The 18623-nt window shown below is 37.7% G+C and overlaps 1 protein-coding gene across 1 annotated transcript in view; it reads left to right on the top strand.

Annotated features, from left to right (window-relative positions):
• Positions 1-14511, top strand: part of PRKCE (protein kinase C epsilon) — a 290692-nt gene extending 276181 nt beyond the window's left edge. The window contains exon 15 of the mRNA XM_065679486.1: positions 11281-14511. Coding sequence (XP_065535558.1) covers positions 11281-11427 — 147 coding nt within the window. The 3' untranslated portion in view covers positions 11428-14511. The remainder of the gene's footprint in view (positions 1-11280) is intronic.
• The last annotated feature ends 4112 nt before the right edge of the window (positions 14512-18623 follow it).

Genomic DNA, 18623 nt, shown 5'->3' with positions numbered 1-18623 from the left:
CTTCCTCATGGGTGGGTGCCTCACTGAACGGCTCCCTAAAATATCTTCAATTAGAGAGGTGTGTGCTTCAATTGCTGCAGCAACCGTCTGCTTACTGTGAAATATGGCTGGAATCCTTAAAGAGGGACCGCGTTTCTGGAGAAAACTTCCAAGTATGTTAGCCTGAAACATAAGTTCTATAGTCTCAGATCTGTTTTCATACATGACTGCTAACAGTCCTTCTTAGTAAGGGATTTTTAACCTCATGCTGGGAAGTCATGATACTGTTTTGGTGGGGTTTTTTTGGCACGCCTCTATTTTTTGGTGACGGTGGATTGTATCATCATACATGCAGAATTATGACTTAGCCTTTACGCTGTGGGGATGAAGCCCTATAAAATGCAGTAGCACCAAAAGGAACGTAGGAAAAGTACAGGCCAAGTAAATTTCTTTTTGTATAAATGTTCTCTCTTTTCAAGTTTGCTTCAGTGTGAATGTCCCTCTTTAAGGTAAGGCCTTCAATATGGGGAAAATGTCAAGGTAGGTCCATTTTTAGGCCTAATAACCTTGAGGTGTCCCTTCAGTTTCATAATATATTTCCATTCAGTCATCAGTGCATGGCAATGAGCATTTAGCAGATGAGCACGCAAGGGGCTATACTGCATGCTTTTGCATGAAGTGTTACTGCTTAGACAAAACACTGGGGAGTGATGTTGAGACCTCAGGCCCTCATGTACCATTGTTGAACATCGCACATTATGTATTCCCCACTTGCTGCAGGCATTCCAGGCATAGGAAAAGAGTGGGCTTTCTTCTGAGAGTGACATCATGGTGATTATACTGGTGTACAATTAAAAGGTTTAGAAGCAGGGAAGAATCCGTGTTTTTCAGAACGGTAGAAATATAATTAGTTAAAAATGAATGTGGACTTTCAGGACAGCCTTTTAATTAGAAACAGCCATAATGTTGAAGTCCAGCTCTTTTTTCACACACTGCCCCTGCCACAGGGTATTGTGAATTAGAATATTTAATGTCAGCTGGTTTCTAAATGATTTCTGCTACACTGGTAGCAGAAACTGACACTGGTTCAAGTGTTAGCCAGGATAGAGCAGTACTGGATATTGGCAGGCAACAAAGACATCTCAGTTGAGCTTGCAGTAGTCAGTTGTGAACAAGAGTACGGTAACTCCCTGCAATGTAGCTCATAACAATTGGACAAGCATGTGGCTGGGCAGGGCAGAGAAGTCCGTAACACTTCTGCCTCTTCCCTCAACTAAGTTCCCTTGGTTTACAGAGCTTCAACTAGCTTGGCACTTCATATAACCACTAAATGTGCTCAGACTGTAAGTATATAGCTTTCAAGGACCTTATGTGCAGCTTGTATCACAACTTAGAGAAATAAAGAGTAAGTGAACTGGTATTTTTAAGGGATTTCAATGTTGATTGTTGAAGGAACAAGGTTCTGTTTTCCCCAAATTTGCTCATTCGGTTAGTCTTCTTTCTTGGTTTTATCCTCTTCAGTGTCCATGCCTGCAGCAGTTGTTTTTAGCTGCGATTACCACAACACTAGAACTACAGAAGTTTGAAAGCTACTTCCCGGCACTCCAGGTTCCCAAATATTTATAAGTTAAACAACTTTTATTGTGCTTCTTTTTATTCTGTACTGGGATCCAGCAGTATTTGTTTGCTTTTGTTGAGTCCTGGTCTTGTATAAAACCTTTTCATACCGAATAATTAGATTAATTTAACCATCTGTTAAATGTACATTGTTACGTGGTGCCCACTAGGATGGAGTGGTAAGCAGACAGAATGTTCCTGCTTTCCTTTTGGGCTTCCTCAGAATAAGATAAAGTCTGTTTCACTTTTGGCTGCTTTAATGTCCAGTGCTGTTTTCAGAAAGTAAAGCACAAAGTGAAGTCATCTTCTCATGGTTACTTAGAGTACATTCTTAAGTGTTCAAACAGAAATATTTTTATGTTAATGTAGGCAATAAATAATATTCCTTGGTTGGGCTTTTTTCTGATGTCATTAAAAGCCAGGGGCAAAACACCGGGTGACTTAAGAAGCTATAGCATCTGACTCTTTATCAGACGGTGGAGAGGAATTTATCAGAAAAAAGGCAAAGTCTTGTCAAAGGCCGGTAGTCCATGACTAGTCCAGTTCACAGCTGGAGCCCAATGAACATCATAGAGTATGAGAAGAGCTTTAGCTTTGGGTTTATGTCTCATGCAGAACCTTTTATATTAGCATAAAGTTAAAAACAGTGTCTTACCAGGATGTTCATCCAAATAGGCAGCAAAAATCTGTCAACATATGATTCACAGCTCAGCATACTAGTGCAAGACTTAGCTCCTTTGACATATGTGCTGACATGCAGGTGGTGGACTAAAGCAGCTGATGTGTAGGCACTTATCTTCAATAGCAGGACAGGGAAGGCATCTTTAAATGATAAGGAATCCTAGCACTTCATTAGCTGCTGCTTTCCTGTTGTTATGCTGCTGTGCTGTTACAAGGCATTTTGTTACTGTGGAGGCACGGACTTTGTACTCTCAGCACTGGTCCTCTCAACAGCATGCTTAAATTATGTGGGATGAGAGAAACACCCAGTCTAGATATTTATGAAGAGCCTTAAGTGCAGATCTAGTTCCTTGATTTGCATACCATATTCATGTTTGCAAAGGACCTACAGAACAATGATTCCCTTTGCTTAATTACGGATTATGGAAAAGAAGGAGTTGAAGATGACTGCCCATGACTCTCCGAGGGATTAATATTTGTGTTAATATTTGACAAGACCAAAAAGAAAGAAAAATTGAATTTGTGCCCTCAGGTCCACAATAAGCTCGAGTTCCCAGCAAGATGAGATTTCCACTGTGCAAAAGGCCATTAAAGTGAGAGACAGTCAAGAGATCATAGATAATGATAGACAGAGAGATCACAATCTGTGTATAAGGGAACAAAAATAGGAAGAAAGTCAGATGCATAGTGAGGGGAAAATTGCTGAGGCTCAAAGCAGAGCAGTTGTAGAACCAAGAATAGAACCCGTGTCACTACAAACTCTCATATGTCTTGCTGTGCTCTTTCATTAAAACTGTGTTCCAAAAAAGCCTGAGGAAAGGTGGAAAGGAGATATATTAAGATGCAGAAGCAGTAGGCATTCATGTGTAATTGTGCAATGCCTTGTTTTTCCAGTCTGTAATTCGTATAAGCATGTGCTTTAGTTAAAAAAAAGAAAAATAACAAGAAACCAAACAAAACCCAAAAAACAAAACACAGCTTCAGCAGCTTCCTAAAATGTCACATGTATCTTTATTTTAATCTGTCTTTGCAGAGGCTTAAGAAATAATCATTAGAGTGTAAAATATTCTAACAATTCAGTAGTCTTAAAATAAAACCATCACTGCGTAGCTTTCTCCATTTGTGAGAGGTGAGATCTGCTGTACCGTTTCTCTGTATGAAAGCCTGTCGTATGTGTCATCCACGTCAAACTAAAAGCTTTATTCTTAATGAGCTGGAGGTCGTCATCAAAGAACATGAGTTCCCTGAAATGTTTTGAAGAAGGCAGTCTTGCCAAAAGCTCAGTAGTATTCCCACTCTACAGCCTGTAGTATGAACCATCCTGTGTGCAGCTGAGTCTTGGAATTATGCTCCCACTGTACATGCTCGCTATTCCCTTTCATGCTGTGGTTTTTCTTTGCACCCAGTGTCACAGTACATGTCTATGCCTTCATGATAGAGGAAGGGCTCAGAATCACAAGATACTGCTATATATATGTATATATCATTTCGTAACATATTCAGGAAGTGGGATAGGTGACTGCAGAATAAAACATTGGAAAGTTAGTATTTATTGAGGATACATGTCAGAGATATGAGTCTTGAACTATTTTATTACATCATTCACTAGGATCAGTCCCCTTAATTTATTCCTTCTCTTTGTGATCACTTAAAGAATGGAAAGAAAAGTACATCTAATGATCTTCAGCAGACTAAATCTGGTCAAATACCTCAGTGCTCTGCTAGGCTATCTGTATTTGGGTAATTTTTCAGTGATTTATGGCATGTTTCCTGGAACCCTCTGGAATTCTAGGGGCATGTGCCCTAGACTTGCCAACTGTCCTGCATCACTTCTTTCTTTTTCAAGTTAGCTCCATCATCTGGGTATAACCAGTCCTTTGTGCCAAAGTGCTATGTGTCTTCACGTGTGTTTGAGGACTGAGCAGGTGGTTTAGAAAGTTGCAGATGCACCAGCCCTGACTACTGTAATTGCTGTAACAACTGTGGGTAAAATGCAGAACACAAGTGAAAATGGGCTAATCTTGAACGTGTGCCAGGATGTAAGAGGGGACACTGGTGATCGTGACCTTAGAGTTGGTGAGGATGTCAATGGAGGCTTGCCAATATAATGTGAATTAGAGAGGCACACATAGACAATCCGTGCTTTATGTGGATCGTAGAATTGCAATAGGAATTGCTTTGTGCAGATGAAGGATATTTTCATAGGATTATTCTATTACTTTCTCTTCTCATATTTCCTCTGTGCCCCAAGAAGAAATATAAAATTGTTTCCCATGAAGTTAAACCTTCAAAGAAACCTACCATGAGGGAAAAATGCAGTGCAGAAGTTCAGATGTTAGCACTTTTTGCAACTTTCTTTTTTGCACTTTTTTTGATATTTGCAATTTTTTTCAGTCTAAAATATCCATGTATTCTACCATAGCATAGCTTACTTGAAGTGATTATATCAATATTAAGTCGTAGTGGAAACAAGTCCTGATGATATGGACAAGATGGTTCTCAAGGGTAAAGGACTAACTACAGGTGGGAAGCTGTCGTTCTGACCTCCCCTGCAGCTCCTGTGAAATCAATCACCATCAGTGTTTTACACAGAGATAACTGTTGTGGTTTAACAATCAGGCTGTGAACAAAGCTGTTTTGTTATATATAGCTTTCTTTAGTGCTGTGTAAATGTAGCTCATGTTAAAGCCATACCCAAGTAAGGCCATAGGGGATAATGGTTTTACAGCAGCTTCTTATTGGTGAGGTTCATTGTCCAGACCGGGGACACAGGGTCAGTGAACCTGCACAGCTTTGATTTTGTTTGTCTTGCTGTTCGTTTGTTGTGGCAGTTTTGGGGTGCAGGATAGGAGAAATGATATGCAAAAGTGAAACAATGAGGCTGCCATCCTGGCCATGTGGTCATTAAATGTTTGTACCCCTAGGTGTTTAGGTCATTCCTCCTTCATACTTGACCCATTTCCCCTAGGAAAGATACATACTGTTTCAGTATAAAGATAGCTTCAGCTTACTGGATCACAAATGATCCCTTTTAAAATTCATAGTTCTGTGAATTAGCTTGGTGTTTGTTAAATATCTGTGTATTTCCATAACAGATTAAATTGTAGACTGCTTAGGTTGGCATGCTTTTTATGCCAACTGCTTCACTGTCGAGTAACATCTTTATTGAGTGGGGCTTTTTTCAGCTCTTTGTCTTAATTTGGTGTCCTTTTAAATCTAAGGAAAGGATCATCTAGGAGCATAAAATCTCACCTCCTGCTGGGAAGTAATGAATGTAGGTATACTTGTAAAAACTGCTTGGATTCAAAACTCTTTTTATCATCATAACATTCAGCTGAATATACTGCAGCTCAAGGCTGATCTGTTGTTAACTCATCCATGTGTGAATAGAGCAATTAACATGCTGAAAAAAAATGTAATAACTTAGAAGTTATTCCTGTAATATATATTCCACATCTTCTGAAATAAGACATCCTAGGAAATATTTCTAATTCCGACACAGATTCTCAAGGTGTGCAAATACTGTGAAGAGGCATCACAAGGATAATTGGAAAGACAGGCCTGGGGTGATGTTTTTCTCACAGTATTCTTCATATGTAGAATAAGTTATGTGCAAAAATGAGTGCTCACTACAGTTGGTCTCAGCTTTTTAGAAACAGCTACATGTTTGTGAATTGAGATCCAGTCACTGGTGCAAAGTGATCTCTGCCTTTGCTGCATTTTTTGTTATCATAATGGAGGTGAATGAGAACACAGTGATAACATGAGGTTTGCCACAGAAACTTATGCTTCAAAAAGGTTTGCCTGATGTCATGAGTTTCCATTTGTCTTGAACAAATTAATCTGAAAATCTCATCAGTGATGAGGTAAATATAAAATATTTAAAGTCTGATAATCCTGCTCTAGGAATTTGTTCCTGATGATACTGTGTCAAACGTGGGTATCATTTATTTCCTACTGAAGCAAAATTCTGGATAAAATTAAATGATACTGTGTAATACATATGAGAAGGTACATCTTCTGCTGCACATCCCATTCCTCCCGCACTGCGGTCCAGTGCCCTTGTATAGCTGCACACTGCAAGATGCTCAGATTTAATCTACCTGTCACATATTTGATGTGCTGCTGATACAGCCGGGTGCTACACTGGAAGCATTCTCTGGTGAAGCTCCCCAAATGAACTATAAACTCCAGGATTTCACTGTGGGTTTGAAAATACATGAAGAGGCATCAAGCACTGCTATTGTCAGAAAATTGCAGTGGAGTAAAGTGAAATATGTTTCATTTAGTGATACAGAAAGGATGATCTGCAGCTGTGTTTCTGTGAAAAAACGCAGTAACTCAAACTGTGAGAATCATGGATGAGTTTTGCATATCTTTTGGATCAAAAGATCCACTTACTGAAAAATATCATAGGAGAGTCTTTTCTTCTTCCAGCATATTGCTTAATTATTATAATGCTAATTTCTGGCCTTATTTACTTGTATTGGCTGGCTGTTCTGGATGAGCTCCTCATTCTACTAAACTAAACAGAAATCTATTAATTGCTTTAAAGAAGATTCCTATAGTTGTATCTAAACAGCATTTGGGGAATCTGTAGGAAAATCAGACTGAAATACAAAGCATAGGCTTTCATGGCAGTGTTGGTTTCTAGTCCCCACTTCCATCTTTCTTCCCTCTTCTCTGAGTAGTCTTTGAACACACTGCACCATTCCAACCCAGGTTAGTGCAGCCATTGAGTTTGCAAAGGACCTTAAAGATTTTTAGTGGTTTTCTTCAAATTAAATGAAAATAAATAATGGAGTAGATAGAGATACCTCTTAATGCCTCTGAGATGGGGAATTAATTTAATCCTTATTAGACAGAAGAGAGTCCACTGAGCCTCTTGGCCTCATGACACAGGTGATGAGGTGCCCAAGCTTTGCTGGGTTCCCCTGGTTTGGAACACCCTCTGTCAGGTACCTTCTTGCAAGAATTTCTGTGGCTTTTCAATACCAAAGGCCCCAGTTACTCACATCTGGTTCATGTCATTTACGGAAGGAATGGCAAGTTTTAACTTTCTTAATGTATTTTCAGTGATAAGAACATCAACTTAGATTTCTTTTTTCACTGTTGCAATTCAAGCAGTGTCATTTAGTAATCATGAACAGACAAGGCTGGTAATCCTTGACACTGGAAAGATTATTAAGCATGTTTTGGAGAGGGTTTTTTTGAAGCTTGAGTCTGTGACTACTGGTAGAAAATCAATTTTTTCTTGAAATGGGAGTGAAAATAAAACCAGTTCAGAAAAAGAGTTTATGTGTGTGCTTACTAATGGCATATGAAGTTCCTTTCAATCTTTAGTAATTATGTGAAGAGATGTAGCAAAAATAAATGACATTTTGACTCATAAAACCATCCCTTTATCCAAAGTTGTGCGGCCCAACTAGGAAAGCTGATTAAATGGTGGTTTATGAAGAGGTAGTCTTTTAAAATTTTCGGTATCTTTAGGTCTTTGAACAGAAGTGGTTATCTTTGAACAGAATGAAACATGATTTTGACTTTAAAATTGTCATCCTTGATGGGTCATGTTAATATTTATTCATTCAAGTGGTTCTATTCCTGTAAAGTGTTGCATCTGATCAGATCATGTCACCTACATGAAGCGAGTCGACCATGTTCCCAGGATAAGCAGGTCATAACAGGTCAATGCTCAGATGGGAGACCTGTGAAGCAATCACACTGCATCAGCTAGCCAGCACGTTTCCTGCACCAGAGGTAGTGAGTCAGTATTCCTTCCCTCTGTGAGAGATAGCCTGCTGCTGGAGAAGCCATCTTCCAGATGAGATTCAGAATTGGAGTCATGTCCTTTTTAGTCATTACAAGTGCTGTGGCACTGCTGGTGCTCTTTGTCAGAGATGGACTGCCCACAGGCTGCCTGAAGTAGGGCGGTTTCAGTGCAGTATGGAATTTGGCACCTATTGTTGGAAGCTCTTGGGAAGCTGCTGTGCCCCTCTTCTCGAGTAGCACTGATGCATGCTGAACACAAGCTGTTTGGGTAATCTAGAGGGGGAAAAAGAGTAGCATCTGAAACCTAATGGAATTTCAGTGTGTTTCAGTTTACAGCCGTGGGTTTGACAGTTCTTTTTTTTTCCTGATAACCCTAATTTCTTAAGTCATCCGAAATTGAAAAGTCTTACTTGGGAAAAGGTTTTAAAAGTTACAAATAAAGTGTTCCAAAGCCTCAGGAGCTGCAGACTAAACAAACAGAATTGCACCCATTTAATTACTGCATTTTAATGGTGCATTTGCCAGGCAATCTAAATATTTTTCCTTTTTTCTTTATGATTTTTTTGATGTTAGAGAATTGGATAATAGCTGCACTCTGTTTCCTTCATATATTCTCCTTACCTTGCAGAACTTCTTGCTTTTCTCAGCTTCTCTGCTAGGAGACAGCCACAGCCCTTCATACCTTCATCCTGAGCCCTCATGCTGCAACTCTACATTGATTCGTGCTGTTGGCCTATAGAGTATTCACAGTGCAAGTGCATTAAAATAGCAATGGGAGCAGAAATGTGGCCGGACCTGTTTTGTCTTAGCAGTTGGGGCCTTGCAAAATAGTCATAGCTTCAGGAAGAAAGTGCCTAAGTTGCTAAGGAGGATTTCTCAAATAAAGCTTTCTGCTGAAAAGAAGAGCTTGTTATGAACTCTGCCTTTTGTCTTGCGTGGCTTAATCTGCTTACTTTTGTTCCCTGTGATTTATTTAATCTCACTTCATCAAAGTGTATCCTTGCAATCTTAGATTGCTCCATACTTGTCCTGTTAATAAATCGGGTGATTTACATGTATGCTGCCAAAAAGACATGGAATTGTTTATAAATTTGAGAAAGTAGAAACTTCTATGTCTTTCTTTGGTCTTGAAGGCATATTTTAAGACATGATAGGCTTGTAAATCTAAGCAGATACCTTTGGTTGCTTCAGAAGTGTTTGAGATTCCAGGTTCTACTGGAAGTACTTTTAATCAATAGGATTTAGGTACACCAGTGTTGGGACAGTTTTTCAGATGTACTCACCTGCACTTTTTCACCTAAAACCTTCATAAATCTGAGTGGTGGTTCTACGGAAAAAGTAGATATTGGGAATTAATTGCCTCTGCTAGTCTTAAAGGAGTTTATCATCTAACTCTTTTAGCTTCAGCAAGGAAATGACACTTTTCACAAATGAAAAAGTATGAAAACCTGAAAATAATACATGCTAATGTATTACATTGTATTACATGTAATGTATTACAATACATGTAATGTATTACAATGTATTACATGTAATACAGCTAATCCAGAGTTTATTTGCCATGGATATGTAATGGTTAAAGTGTGAGTGTAGCCACATTTCTCTTGCGCATAATTATAGTTCTGAGTTTGAATTCTGCCTTCTACAAATATTCACTTACCTCTTTCTGCTTTAGTGGCTATTCCTGCAGCAAATTCATTGTATGCGTGTAGGAAAATACTACAGTAGGACATGGGGAACAAGAGGAATGTAGACATAGTTGCAATGTAATGTATTTAAAAATTCATATGGGGTATCATTCTGGTTTTGCAATATTTGCCCAAATGACTGGGAAAAAAACATAAAAGCCAAAGCTATAATGCTCATACTTTATGCAATTCAGAGTATATGGGTTACATGCACTTCATGTCCAGTCTTTATGCATGAAGTAATTAAAATGTAACAATATAAAGATATGTATAGAGCTAATGAAGAAAATACACACACAAAATATATATTTTGTGTATCTATATATATATATACAAAAATTAGTAATATTTACCTGCACTTAAAGGCATATATCCTATTTGGAATATATTAATGTGATTTATAATGTATCAATCTATAGTTTTATCATTTTACTTTGCAAGTCAAATAGCTATTCTATTTCTGGTCTCATGTTAATCTCAGACATGTGCAGGATGGGCACAAAGCCAGTTTTCAGTGTATCAATCAGTGTGCTTCCATTAAGTGTCACTCAGGTAACTATTAGATTTCTTGAAACAAAGAGAAAAGAGACAGTGTAAAGGAAAACGCTTGCTCCAGTTCCTTGAAGCTGTACATGTCTGAAACATGCTGCTGACATGGAAAACATGAACAGTGCCAGAATCAAGGGAGTGACCATGGTGAGTGTTTTACCCTGTAGCCTTGAGGTTTTTTACATGCAAGTAGTCACAGATAGTCTGTTGTGGGTACCCTGAGGATGAGTCGGCCTCCCCAAGGCTGTCTCTAGTTAATACATCTTATCCCAACTAGAATGTGTACAGTTCCACTTTGTTGGCCCAACTTTGCTGAAAGAGTGAGGTGCTTTAGACATGAATGGGGAAATCCCAATGCCATTGAAATAAAGAAGAGTTCTGAGATGGATTTCTCTGGAGCCAGACTTTCACACTTTGCCATGGTGCTACAAATGACATCCATCTACATTAGGAAATCTGAGTTGTCACTGTGGAGCTCAAAGATTTTGGACAGAGCTGTTGTGAAGTCTGAATCTGATTTTAAAGCTGGGTGTAGCCAGATTTAGAGAAATAGTTAACTTGAGTTGCAACAGTAGGCTATGTTGTGGGGAAATCAATTAAATCAGTTCGCTCTGTGCCTCTGAAATGAGATATCATTATGTTCACATCCAAAAGGAAACAGCCATACCACCTACTATGCCCAAAGCCTTTTTTAAACTAGTCCTAATCTCAGCTTCCTGCTTTATCATCATACTGCTATTCCTCCGCCTGTCAGGGACCCGCGAGTCTCTGGGAACTCATTTATAGTACTGCTTCTGTGGCCTCTCCTGAACTCATTTATAGTACTTGCTCCTGTAGCTTCTCTCATACGTCTGTTATTCTTTGTGTGAAGTAGCTCCTCTTTTATTTCAACCATTGCAGAAAATTCAGCCTTCCTGGGGGGATGGAGAGGAGGGAGAGTGCCTCTTATTTTACTGTGCTGTTTTACCATTCACCTTATTTGTATTTTTCTTCTCAGAAAACCAAAAGGGATGTAAATAACTTTGATCAAGACTTTACACGAGAAGAACCAGTATTAACGCTAGTGGATGAGACAATTATAAAACAAATCAATCAAGAAGAATTTAAAGGGTTCTCTTATTTTGGAGAGGAGCTACTGCCATAGACAACGTTAGGCTGACAGATGAATGATGCTGCAAGAAGTGATTCTGAAGAGATCGTCAAATTACTGAGACTCAGTAGATCAAGAACTACTTCTCTTACCCTGAGCCCATATCCCCAATTAAAATATATATTTATTGTTTTTTTTCCTTTAATCTTCTGACCTGAAAGCACTCTTAATTTCTGTCTCACAAAGCAATGCAAAATAATTTTGTATCAGAAATTGTAGATGTAACACACTGCCGTATATTTGCAACTTTTCTTTTATTCCTAAGATCTCCCCAGAGGATAAAATTGCATCCTTTCCATGGAAAATGAAGCCATGCTATTAAAAGTGACTTAGCAGATCACGTTCTATAATCATGTATGTATTTAAGCTAAAAAGGTGAGAACGGTTTCTTCTGCACTGGTGGTTATGGTGAGATCTGTCCTCAAAGTTGGAACAAATAAGTAATATGTTACCTTTTGGTAAGCAAAGAAGTCTGCCTTCCTGGAGGTGTAATCCTCAACTATGAATTTATTGTGTGGAGGTACAAACTTAAAATAAAGCTGTCCAAAAAAAGAAGCACAATTATGGCTTGTGATGAAATTCCTCGTACAATTTATGGAAAACTCTTAGGAATAAGAAGAGTCACAAAGATAACTGAAACTTTATTTAAAGCCAGAAACAGATATTATATGGATAGTTATTAAAGGGCTAAAGAATAAAAAGCCTATAGTGCTTTAACACAGCTATATATAGGCATTTTACAGTTTTTCAGGCAATTGGGTGTACTATCCATGTTACCAAATTGAATATCCATTGAAATGAACCATTGATGTGATGGCAAGCTTGCAAATGTTTACAGTTAATTTTAAACAAAAATTAATTATAAACATTATAAATTTGCCTTTTCCATTGTAGCTAAGCTGATACTTTCTTATTTATATTTATTTTCTCAGCAGTGTGTTACTTTTGCACACTTTTACAAAACCATACTACTACTGTGTTTGTTGTTTTTTATGTTTAAAATCTAAAGAGAAATCTGCTTTTAGAAGACACAAAATAAGGCTACACGTGCATCATGTGGAATTGTGTTAAAAAATGGAAGATCAAACATTCACAAACTGACATTACTGAAAGTTGTACATTGAATTTTTTTTGTGTATGAATTGAAATGGTAACTCATGTGGACAATATTACTAATGTGAAGTTACCTCCTGTAGATACGCTAACAGTGTTATGTACTTATATTTCCAGGAGTACCCTGTGGTTTGGTTTGTTCCTTTTATTTTTTTTGTGTACATGTATCGCTGAGGTCATTTTATTATATATTTTACTGGACTGAGTGAGCGGTCATTGGAATCCATTTTAATTGTTGCACATGGATTTCCAGCTGCACAAAAATATATATACTTGTGATTGGCAAAGTGGCACTAAAGAAGCTTTTTTGCCTTTTGTACAGGTGAGATTTTGTATATAGTGTTTGCTGCAAGGCCTGTGGAATTCATTGAATATAGAGGTATCAACTGCTGCATGTTCAGGCATACTATTAAAATGTTAGTCTATGAAAGAATAATTATAATAATGTCCATGTGCAATACTCTTGTATGTGTATTGGTTCAAGTTACTGTCAGAGAGATGAGGTTTTTGTTATAAAAGATGTAGACATATATTAAGCTATACTAAAATCTCTTGTATAGTTCTCTTCAACTCTATTATGACATGATAGAGCTCGGAAAGAGAAAGGAATGTCTTGGTGGACGAAGCGTGAATCATTGGCTTTAAGAGATAATTTCGGTCTCAAGCAGATGACTTAGTTTGTGTCAGTTTTGCGTCTGGCTGCTCATAGCCTGTTACTGATGACAACATTCAGTTCCATTTTGTTTTGTTTTTAAAACTCAGGTGTAATTATTATATATATTCTTATGATGATTTCAAAATATTAAATATTATGATATATCAATTAATGTGTTGTCTGGCCTACAGGTGTAATAATGGATCAAGCCTTTAGTTTAATTTAATTTATCTTCAGTAATCTTTTGTACTGGGAAAAGACTATAGCTTCTGGAGCTGCGTACCAGCACAGAAACATCTTAATGATTGCATCATCTCAATGTTTAAATTTCTTTCTCTTTTAGAAATATATTGCAGAACTGCCCATCAATTTGTGTCTCGCCACTGGCTCTATTCATTTCCCATCACGGTTAGCTTTTGACATCCAGGCAAGAACTGATCACAATGCTAAAGCATTCTTTTCCATAGGTGAGTAGACTGGCTAGGAAGACAAGTTATCAGATAGATAGTGCACTACTGTTTGTAAAACAAGAGGCCTTTACATAAAACTGAGCATTTATTTTGAAGGAATAAAAGCATCCCATAAAGCTTTTGTAAGCAAGCTGTGTAGTCTGCATTCCCGTTTCTGACATGAAGATAATTAGCAAACGTTTGTATTTAAGAGGCCTCAGCACCTGCAGTGTTTGGTAGGATGCAAAGAGAAAAGTGAAGGAGATCAAAACTTTTGCATGGGCAGGTATTTCTTCAATATAAATAGTTAGATCCTCTGCATTGGGTTTACATCGGAAGGTTTGTCTGTTACCTTGTACATTTTTTTAAAGATAATTCTTAAAAATGGACATTCTGTTACATTTCTGCCTGTTCTGTAAAATCTTTCCTGTTCCTTCTTTGTAAAATGAGTGCAAAATGCCAAAAAAGATTGTTAATAATAATAATAATTATAAAGAATCCATTGTTTCTTGGTTTTCCTCCCAAATAGACTTTACTAAAACATTGAAACACATTTTTCTCTGTAGGGTGAAAAGTAATTCTCTCCAAAAAAGGCTTACAAATTACCTCTTTTTAAATTATGTGCAGAATAGTTCTGGCTAGATATAAAATGCATTCAGTTGGGGGGGTAGGGTGGTTTTTTTTTTATTGTGAGGATTTATTTGTACAGAATTTTTTTCTTATGGATGTAATTTGAATCTCTTGCCATTCATTAGTGTTATTTCATCGTAAACATTATTACTGTGCCAAATGTACTGTATTCAAAAGGATGTGAATGTGTATTGTTTCGGAACCTAATAAATACAATGATGTTAAATCTTATTTTTTTCCCCAAAGTTTTCCTGAGTATTTCGTAATGAGGAAGAAAGAAAGATGAAGGATGAATATTTTTCCTGTTACATGTTATACAAAATACCATGAGCTTGTCTTTTAGGAGTGGACATTTTGCAAAGGAAGGATTTGCTAACAGGAACCTCATCTGTGAAGCACTAAACACTCCAAGAGAAACACAGGTAACAGTGTGTGAACACTATTTCTTTTGGTTAATATAACATTTACCTCAAAAGCACCAAGCAGGTGAGTTTACAGATATTTCTGCTAACCATCTACATGGTGGTCAATGAGTTCTGACTGATCCAAGCATTCTGCTTAGCTGCTTTGTTAAAACTCACTTCAGTGGAGCATTTTGTGTACAAACACTTGAGACTGCTTTAGTCTTTAATTGCATTGATTAGAGGGATTAATAGTGTGCATATGTTTAATTAGTTAGGGTCATAGAGCTTATTAAATGATTCATTTACCTTAATTTGTCAATGTGACATTGTCTGAAATATTTCCATTTTTCATTGAGTTTCAATTTGCACCTTAAATACTTTCCATTTTCATGGTTTAAAATTCTTAGGTCAGTAAATCAGCTGTCAGGATACTCTGGCACTAATTCCAGTTAACAATCATTCCAGCTAGGTACCCTAACCCGCTTAGAAAGAAAAGGAAAAAGAGTGTTTTCTGCTCAAATTGCAACTTTTGCATAAACCTCCATTCTTTTTCCTTCATGCTGAGTCTTCTTGAAGTCACTGAATGTGTTTGGTGCCTAGGAGCATATTCCAAATCTTGTGCGTTGACAGCATTCGCATAAGCCTTGTCACACAGATTTTACCAGTTAAACAACTATGTAACATCCTGATTATCTGGATATGTTATGCAACCTTAAAAGCATATGAAAACTTAACTGTCACCTTACAAACAATAAGCGTCATTGGCCTCCAAGTACATCAATCCACATCATGTTTTGTCATAATGCTGTAACTGATGTCTGTTCGGAAGAGTTTTATCCTTGCTGATGGACTGCAGAATTTGCAAAGACAGCAGTCTTTAGAAGAGGAATGAATCGCAGTCTGATTGACTGCCCATACTGTAAATGTGGTACTGAAAGCTGAGAGAAGGAGTCTCAGCATGTATCTGTCTGCTTCTGTGGACTTCCAAACAGGGGCTGTCAGATCACTTTACAGTCGAAAATGTTTTTAGCCTCCTAGTAGCCTGGTTGGTTCCACAAGTAAATCACTCTGATATGCACCTGAACAAAATCAGAATAATTATCCAACAGTGAATTGAAGCATTGAATAGGTGGACATATCCTAACTCAAAGTAGCTATGTAAATTCGGCTTGGATCTTCCTCTTTAATTAAAAATACATGGGGTGAATGTGCCTTATCCCAGGCGTGAGGAGAAAATAAGTTAGATCAGAGTGGACCTCTTATAGGAATAATAAATTATTAATCCGAGTAATGTAAATAACATATTCATATAATCAAAGGAGCCATACTGGCTGCTGAAACATTGCTCCCAAACATCATTCAGCACAGCAACCAAACATCCCTCAGGTCAGGTATCCTGCTCTTGGCAATGGTCAGTAGCTTGAGCAGTAACATGCACTAATTAGATATCAAGAAGTCAGCTTTGGTTGTAGCTGTAGCAGTGTCAAAGCATAAGAAATAGAAAATGCCTGTGAAAAAATCTGAGAACAAGAAAGCACAAGCTGGTATTCTGCCTGCAGCAGTTTGACTCCATGATGTTCTGAAGTAGACGGTCTTTGTTGTATTCAATATGTCTGAATAAACTTTCTTTTGATCAGTCAGGTTTTGAACAATGTCAGCTTTTTGTGGGTAAGAGCTGCACAGCTCAACTAGTCATTATGTTAAAAATTATTTCCTTTTGTATATTTTGACCCAACCATAATTCCATTTTATATTGCTTGGGTCTTTCTTTGAAAGAGGATAAACAAATATTTGCTATTCACCTTTTTTATACCACTCAGAATTTTATAGGTCACTTCCTCAGCCAGTTCTTTTTCAGACTGGAAAGTCTTACCCTGTCAGTAAAAAAGCTTCATAAAGACACATCCCATATTTTTGGTCACTGTCAACTTTCTATGAATCTTTTCTAGTTCTACTGCATCCCTTTTGAAGATGGGGAGTAGAATTACGTGTAATATTCATTATGTGGATGTAACGTGGGTTATTGCAGTGAGTACTGTGTTTGGGGTTTTGTTACGTTTTTACATGTTTTTCTTAATCCAAGTTTGTTCTCAGTTATTTCACAGATTCCCAGAGCAGTGACAGTTGTAAATCTAATACACACGCTGTCTTTCAGATTCTCCAGTCATAAGGAAGATAGGTTTTGTCCAGGACATAAAGAAAATACGTTAAACAGGAATTAAAGCGGTGCAAAATGGTTCCTCAGTGCAGGCTTCCATTTTAGCAGTAAGCCTTTGACGATTACCTTCTCAGTATGGTTTTCCTACTGCTTTCATAACTCTTATATATAGCTATGTTTAGACTATTTTTCCCTAGCTTGCTTATTAGAACATTGCATGCAGCAAGTATTATTCCAGAATCAAGATAAAGGACATGCTCTGTTCCACTCCTATCAATACAGGCTACTGTATTCTTGAATACCCCTTTTTTTGTCACATTAGCTACAATGAAGAGGAGAAAGATAAGGGTTTTCTTAGCACCCTGGGAAAATATATTTATGTGCCAAAATAGTTCCCACTCTGTCTTTCCTTTTACCTCATCATTGCTGTGGAAGCAGGAGATAAGAGCAGCAGCCTGAGGTAGAGCACAAGCTGCCACTATAAATATTGTGAAATGATTATGCAAGACTGTCCAAAATTTGGAAAAGCATTAAAGAACTTGCACATTTGTACACAGATGTTTAAACCTTGGAAAAAAAAATCAGTTAGGAAGAAAGTCAGTGACCTTAAGTCTATTGCTGATTTGAGCACTGGATTGAGAACTGAATTAAGCATTGTGTTCGTGTCTCATCACCATCCAGTACTATGTCTGATGTAGTGTCTTAGGTACTATAGGAGGTAGCATGAAGGTAAGACTAAAGCTGCTAGTAACAGTAAGAGTCAGTGCCAGGCTGATGCCGATGTACATTCTCATTTCTCTAAACCTACTAAAACAAAATGTTACCCAAAGGTGCCATGCGTCCAGGACTGGTGCCACAAGGGGGAAAGTAAAGAACAGGAGTCCTGCTTTTGGCATACACAAGCTGTTAGTTTGGTCACCTTATGTAAGTACCCTTGACAACCTTCTAGGAATAAGCCAGCTATTCCTCAAGTGACAATAAAGACATGCCTGCTCAAATATGTCTGTCAGAGGGTGACAGTTACAGAGAGGCAGAGACTGAAATATCAGCATGAAGAAGTGTGTCTAAATGTCAGAAATGCACTTGTTAGTTCTGCTTTCCCATAGAAAAAGATTAGTACAGTTCACTAAGTAACCTGATTTCATTGACATGAATGGCATGGAGCTCGAGACTTCAACATTGTGCAATGGGAAGAGGTACAATTATGGCTATTTTACAAATCAGCAAACTGAAACTAGGTGCTATAATTAGGATTGCCTTCTTATTGCATTAGTATAAAGTCAGCAGAAGTGCTAGAAAAAGCACATGAAGCGAGAAGTGAAGGTGAAGCGAGTCAGTGCTCTCACTGTACAAGTGTTTCTAAGCACAAGGTGTGTTTCAAACCATGCTTCACTAAAATACCTACTGGTGGTTTCCTGTGAAAGAGCTTCATGGCTGCTTGGAGTCCCCTTCTTTTCATGTCTTCATGCTTCTTTTCAGTTGCTAAGCCAAAAGACAGTCAAAATTTGTGTGCAATGAGATACAGTGGATGCATAAGGGGGACGGGTTGGTTTTACAACGGATAAGCTTTTTATTAAGGCATGGTCACACCCAGGCAAAGTTTGAGAACGTCTGTGTTCTAGAGAGGGTATTTACTCTGAGTTGTTGGTACATTAGCAAAGAACAGTTTCTGTTGATTTTTAGTTAATGAGCAGTAAGAAGTAGGCAAAGATATCAGGCACATGGAGCTACATTTTTCTAAATAACAATGTGGTTGATTAAGGTGAGCAGATTGAGCATCA

Source organism: Lathamus discolor, chromosome 5 (assembly GCF_037157495.1).
Source record: "Lathamus discolor isolate bLatDis1 chromosome 5, bLatDis1.hap1, whole genome shotgun sequence".
Classification (NCBI taxonomy): Eukaryota; Metazoa; Chordata; class Aves; order Psittaciformes; family Psittacidae; genus Lathamus; species Lathamus discolor.
This window is presented reverse-complemented; position numbering and strand designations above follow the sequence as displayed.